At 43.0% G+C, this 7,174-nt stretch overlaps 1 protein-coding gene across 1 annotated transcript in view; it reads right to left on the bottom strand.

Moving 5' to 3' along the window:
- Positions 1 to 229: 229 nt before the first annotated feature.
- The window catches only part of cacna2d3a (calcium channel, voltage-dependent, alpha 2/delta subunit 3a), a 105,766-nt gene continuing 98,821 nt past the window's right edge, over positions 230 to 7,174 (bottom strand). The window contains exons 34-37 of the mRNA XM_070909891.1: positions 5,740 to 5,854; positions 1,544 to 1,656; positions 458 to 540; positions 230 to 322 (exon numbers count right to left, since the gene is read on the bottom strand). Coding sequence (XP_070765992.1) covers positions 230 to 322; positions 458 to 540; positions 1,544 to 1,656; positions 5,740 to 5,854 — 404 coding nt within the window. The remainder of the gene's footprint in view (positions 323 to 457; positions 541 to 1,543; positions 1,657 to 5,739; positions 5,855 to 7,174) is intronic.

Raw genomic sequence — 7,174 nt, 5'->3', positions numbered from 1 at the left:
TGATCACTACTTAGCAGCTGTAATAGCTATCCATTATCAATCCTTTCAAATAAGTGCCTTGTAGGGAGGTACCTCAGGGCTTGGGGCTTTGCAGGTGGTGAGTTGGAATTGGGCACAACTTTATAGGGGGCAGGAGTGTTTTTTTCTGTGGCATCGTTACGATTATTTTGCATGCCGAGCCAAGCCGATCCAAGTCAAGTTCTGGATGGAGAGGCGTGGCCAGCTCTGGTCACCTAGGGAACAGCGCCAGGAGGACGCAGAGCAGTGTTGCTGCGAGAGACGGGGCGAGACCCACAGCTCCTCCGCACTCCATTGAGTTCTCCTAGAGAAAGAGAGAGAGAGAAGGGCAAAGATGGACAGATATTTAGCGGGGGATATATTATGAAAGAAAGTACTATAATAGTGAGTGATCTGTTTGTGTGTGTGTGTCCAGTGTGCGTGTTCGTGGAGCCGATACCTCTGGGTGAAAAGGGTGACAGGTATCTGGGCGCCTCCTGTCCTTTTGCATCTTCAATCTCTCGCACTTTAGAGATTCATTATGTGCAGCTGAAGTTAAGGCAACAACAGACAATGTGTACCCTCTGCAGGGTGTTTTCCTGCTGGAGTGTATTTCTTGTTTATAATGGAAAGGAATTCATGTTTATGCATGCGCCATGGAAAGAGGTTCTTATGGATACAGTGATACTTTTGCGCACAGCACGGTGTGCAAAAAGAGAAAAGAAAGCAGGCTGAGCAATGTTTGATGAGTTTTCTTTTGTCGCATAGCAACAGAAAAGCAGGCTTTATGCTACAGTAAGCACTCCACAACAAAATAAACAGTGGTGGACATGTATACACAGCGTGACTGTACTGCAGAAAATTTCAGAGAAATGCACATTGTAGGAGAACCCAGCTCGGGTATGCGGTGACGAGCTAAGTTCCTCCAGTTTGACTCCACTCTGAGCTGTGTCTGCTATTGATCAGTATCGCATCACAGTGAGGGCTGTTGTGTAACACTGTCTTAACACAGACACACACTCACACACACACACACACACACACACAGCACTGTGAAACAGACCTCTAGTAGAGTGTTGTCTCAAAGCTTCAGATCTTGTCCCTCACAAAGCTCTCATTTCTTTCATCCACCAAAAGGGGTAGAGGGCAAACAAACTCCACAAAGCTTCCCCACAAATTAGAATGCTCTATGCCATTAACATCCTGGTAACTTCAATGGACACACACTGGCTATAACTACAGTATTGCGACACTTGAACTCATGAGGTGGAAGAGAATAGACTTCTCCATTAAAAAACATTATCAGGCAAAAGATTTTTTTGTCAGAGTTGTTTGTGCTTTTAATCAAGTTTTCTGTCAAGGTTGTTGAGGTTTTACTGTAGCTGCTGTTGCACTCATCTCCACTTCCCTGTCAGATGCTCTCTTGCTTTAAAATCATCCTGGTGCTATTTCCTATCATGCAGGATACCAAGAGACTACAATTTGCACACTGTAGTGCTGTGCTCAATCACCCCCACCTCTCAAGTCTTTGGCCAGTGAAGGATATACATGATTTCGACGGGGTCCATGGTGATTGGCTCAAACATGCTGCAGTCGCACTTGTTGTCCACCACCACCATGAAGAGATTACTGCTGGGGATCTGCTGGATCACAAAGGACCTGCCAATCACAACACAGACAGCCAGAAACAAAAAAAAGATGAGGAAGGAAGAAGGGAGAGGGAGCAAGGGAGAACTGAGAGTTGGATTGGCGAGTAGACAAGGCGAAAGGGTATGATGTAAATTTCCATGTGTGTGTCAGAGGATTTGTGTTATGAGTGTTCACATTGTCCCCTGGCGGAGGGGAGATGCACTGAGGAGACTCCATTGGATGCATGTCAAGAAGATGACTTGTCTCGCTGCCAGCTGTCAATAAACATACAGAGACATAGGCAGACTCGCACCAACAGACACACACATAAAGTATACACACATACTTCTCTAACTCACTCCCTCCCCTCCTCTTCCTCATTCTCTTCCCTTCCTTCGCCTTTGTCTTTGTTATATCCTATCCAAGGCGAGCACCAATGAAGTGTTGCCGAATATAAAACACTCCAAAGGGAGACAAATGGGAACCACACTTTTGTGCTCATAGCTTCCCATGGCTGTGTTTTACTGGTCTGAGAGATCAGGCCTCGCCTCGGCCTCCTGGCCAGTGATTTATGACCGTGGATAAGCTTTATGAAGAAGAGAGGTCGTAAAGATGATCTCTTCTTTCTGTCACCCTTTCTTTCTTTATCTCTTGCGTCTCTCCCTCCCTCTCTTCTGCCGCAGCTGGGTGATTTATCGAGTTCACTGTGAGGTATTTATCAGACACGTATGAGAACATGCACGAGTGACCGAGTGAACACACACATGCAGAAATACTGTATACACGCACACACTTTCTCAACTCTTGTAACGGAGGAGCTAAGACAAAGAGGGAGAGACCTGATGGATCAAAACAGATCTACAGGAATATCTCCATCCTTACTAATTCAATACCATGACCAATTTAATCTGACCACAAGCAGCCTCCAATCCCTGAGTAGCACCAATCCACCGCACTCTAATACAGTTATCCCACCGTGACCAACCAAACCCAACCAAACCAGCCCAGCAAATAGGCCAAGCCAGTTCCAATCAGGGTGAATTAGGATCTGCTGATGTTTAATAATCCGTGCTCACCCCTGCACAGCGCCGGGCCGGCCCAGCACAGCCCGCTGATAGAAAGCAGAGCAAGTGTTCTTGGAGAAAAGACTTAAACACATCCTGACAGCGCAGCTGCTGGCCTTGAACATACCCAGTGCTGGGAAAGCCGCATATGAACACACACACACACTTCAACACACATAAGGATGTGTTGAATATGCATGGGTACGCAGAGACAGACATTCATGCAAACTCTCTTTCACAAAACACACAGACAGTAAAGACTGCGTCTTCTTGACATGGTCTCCGAGTGCCGTGGCTTCTGATTTTGGCCAGCAGAGAAACGGACAACAAAGACATCTAATATGTTTCTCTGTGAAAAGATAGAGAATGACAGATAGAGAGATAGTGAGTGACGCTGAGACCCGCAGAAAGAAAGATAAGGCAGCAATCGAGAGTTAGATAGATGTAAAGCATAAAGCTGAGACACAAAGAAGTGGTGACAGAACGTGTCTTCTTCTCAAAGTTCTGACAAAACATATCACACAATCTGTAGCTGAAGCTGATTGAAATGAGCACAGCTTATCAACACTTTTTGATCATGAAGGAAAATGTTTTATCTTTCCAGTGTCAGCTGTACTGAAGCTCATTTCTGGGGATGGAGCTGAGATGATAATATTTCACAATGCATTATGCTTTACACACGCCTTGCTTTTGATGCAGAACAGTAGCAAAGTGTTTCTACCTTTCATGGTAAAATCATTCTGTGCTCAGTTTTGGCTAAATGCAATATTTGTGTGTGTCCTGTAGAGAATGTTCACATTTTTTCCAATGATTTAATCATTGCATAACTAACCATAACCATAACTGCAGCACTGTATGGTTTTAGAAATATCTGTCATCACAGTTGGGAAATTTGACCAGTAATTACTGTGTGTAATTTAACAATTACTAATTCAATGAGTTGAAATTGCTCCAATAAAATCTCAACAAACAGACTGGCAAGTTTTCAGAGCAATGCTCTCATTTTATTTCCATTTCTCTTATTACTTTTGGGGAAAATGGGCACCATGATCCCAGTATTCTCTTTTTAAGCCTTATAACACATTTTTCATGATTCCAATACACACTATATTCAGCGTGACTCTATTAGAGATTTTAAGACGATTTTTAGATTTTTAGGCTGTTGGTGCAAATATTGCTAAAACTCCTGGTTGAGTAACATAAGCAATGAAAAAATGAGAAAATAGAAAAATGAAATATGGAATATATCATCAAAAAATTTTAGAATTTAGAAATAAAAAAACATAATTGATATTAAGATACAAATGTACATCATTAAGGTCCATAAAATACTTTTAAAAATTATAAATGATGGTTCCATAAAAATTACTATACCAATCCAGTTTTTTTGTTGTTAATAACTATATTCTAAAAAGCACTTCTCCTCTGCAACTGCAGCTGTTTTAAAGAAACAAAACTTGCCTCATAGTGCGTTGGGAGTGACAACGTCAAAATATGCACAACTATCTCAGCAATACCATGATTATTAGTGCGACCTGGGATAAAGAGACAGATGTATTTCAAGAATCTCTAACAGATGAAACCACGTCTACACGTCTGACTGTGGCACTGAAGCTGTAGCTCACTGCAACTTTGAACCTCTCTCTTTTTCGGGACATGGCTCGACTGGGACGGTCGAGGCAAAGAAAAGGAGCATGTGGAGCTGTAGGATATATGGCTGCGAGTATTGTCGCTAATAGTCCCCTTGAAGACTTTCTCCGGCTAGAGACATGACACACACTTTGTCCTAACTCTCACGTTACAGTCTAGAGAAGCTGGCAATGCATTAATGGAGGTTAAATCATCCTATAGGGCCACTTAAGCTATTATATCATTCACTAGATTCCATTGTTTCTCGTGCTTAGTCCCTCTGTCTCACCCATCAGGATGTAATGGACAAATACAAATAATGACATCACACACACATACACATGCACACACATGCAGTCATAATACAGTAAAGAGAGGTTTAACAGGCAAGAGCTTAGGGTATATTTCCTAGAGCATAAAGCACACACACGTGTCCCGATGAACATATGAGAGAAAGGCCTCAGTCAGCCTGTAACGTGAAACAGATGTTTATCGCCAATATCCTCTATTACTAATATGAGCTATAAAATTCCATAAAACCGAAATAAAAACTCCATTTTACTTTGTCAAATTCATTGTGCTTTAAAAAAGATTTATTTGAAGGTGACATGTTGCTCAGAGCACACGGCCCTGCCCGCTAATCCCAGTTCTTGTGTCATCATTGGAGATGAGGCCATTCTTGTCTGAAACACGCTTCTGTCATGTGTGCGCAGGCGGGTGTGAGGGTGTGAGAGGGTGCTGGGTGTGTGTGTGTATACAGTATGTGTGTTTGGGGTCTGACTGCATCCCCAACCACATTTTACTCCTAGCACCCAGGGCAGTGGTTACCCTGCTGACCTTGTGGGGCTGTACCGGCAGGAAAACACACACTCATGCGCGCACACACACACACACACACACACACACACACACAGTTCTGAGCGTCCCTGGCAGTTCCACAGCTGGGAGCAATGAAGGGCCCATTGGAGGGATCCAGAGAACACCCCGCAATTGCCTGACAGAAAAGCCCAAATTGTTAATGGGGACCACACTCATTTTCCCATTTTTAAAGGAAGCCTTTTTTCCACCTCTCTCCCTCATCTCTAAATGCCTCGTATTTCAAACTGCCGGAGGAGAGAGTGAGTGTCTGCGTGTGTGCCTCTGATGGATTGCCGGGATAAAAGTGTTTTCAACAGACAACAAATGATTTAAACGTGTTTCTCATTATCAGGGATTACAGAGATAAAACTATTTCGCCAAGATGAGAGTCAACAGGGTAATTCATTTTTCATTGTTAGCTTGTTTTATGGAGCGTAGCGGCCAGCTGATATCCAAGATGTTTTATTGAGCAGTAGACCGATGTTTAGACTGTTGTTGTTGTTGTTAACCATGTTGTTAATGTGTGTTCGCACGTGTCTGTCTGTGTGTGTGTGTCTCATACTTGATGCAGCCGTCACAGTCAAGGTTGCCTGTGTTCTCTTTGATGGTTCTCTCAGAGATGAAGGCTGGGTACTCTGTGTCACATGGTACCTGCATGGATCGACCCATCCTCTGAGCTGCAGGGAGGAAGAGAGAGAGAGAGAGAGAGAGAGAGAGAGAGAGAGCGAGAGAGAGAGAGAGAGAGAGAGAGAGAGAGAGAGAAAGAGAGAGAGAGAGAGAGAGAGAGAAAAAAACAGAAATTGAGTCATGGAACATCCATTTCAAAGTCAAATATATATTTTAAATAGTTATGCAAATAGATTGTAAGCAAACACACCACATCCTTGCAAATACACAAGTTTGAAAGAAAGCAGAATTTCTGAACCAGAGCTGCCTCTTGTCCTGCTGGAGGTATTTCTAGTGTAAATCTAGGCCAGCCATTTACGCAACATTGCTTGAACTCTTCTGCCACCCAGAGGTTTGAAACAATGCTACAGGATGGAAAGGAGGTGGGAGGCAAGATCAGCTATTTGTGTCAATATTTTTTCAAAGCAGGCTTATTAACAATCCACATTTGCATATCAAAATATAAAAATGATGTAGTTTTATTTTTCACAGTTTTATCAGGGTGGTCTTTGCACATTTTTTGTAACACACACAGATTTCTAAAGATGGTAGATTATGTGTGTGATTCGAATGGAGTGGGTTAATAACTGGGTGTCAGCAGTTCAGCACTATTGTGTGAACGAAATGTGTGTGTGTATGTGTGCGGTTGTATATAAACTATATGCACGTGAGAAACGCAGCCTACATGTAAAACGTCTGGGATTAGTTCAGCTCGAGAGGCCGTGTAGATTGGGTTACGGGCTGCTAAATTGGGGTGTTTCAGCTGTGTGTCACAGGCCTGTGTCTCTATTGTAAAAAGATATAGAAAGTGCTGCTAAGACCTGAGGCTAGCCAGCTGTGAAATTGTCTCGACTGCTTGGCGAGCAGCGATGCCCAGCTTCACTTCATTCGGGATAAGAGTGTGCAAGGAAAGCATTTTATAGACTTTCATTTTGCGGTTCTCTCTCTCTCTCTCGCATTCGAAACATTTTCATATTAGTTTTGGCTAGAATTAATACTACAATATGATGCTGCTTAGTGAGGATTTAATTTCAGACAGGCAAACAGTATTCAACACTCCATAAAGCATAAGGCATCACAGCATTCATAGCATGGCGGTAATCACATGAGAATGTGCGTGTTCGTGGGAGAAAGTGAGACAGAAAAATAAAGGACAGACATAAAACCAGAGAAGGAGAGAAAGAGAGAAAGACTGAGTGAGAAAATAAAGAGAGGGAGAGAGAGGCCTTTTTTCTCCTGTTACAAAGCGGATATTGCTTCCCACCACTACCAATATGACACACATCCTTACAGATCATAAAACCATCAAGTATAACCCCCTCTGGACACAC

Source organism: Enoplosus armatus, chromosome 8 (genome assembly GCF_043641665.1).
Source record: "Enoplosus armatus isolate fEnoArm2 chromosome 8, fEnoArm2.hap1, whole genome shotgun sequence".
NCBI classification, from domain to species: domain Eukaryota; kingdom Metazoa; phylum Chordata; class Actinopteri; order Centrarchiformes; family Enoplosidae; genus Enoplosus; species Enoplosus armatus.
This window is presented reverse-complemented; position numbering and strand designations above follow the sequence as displayed.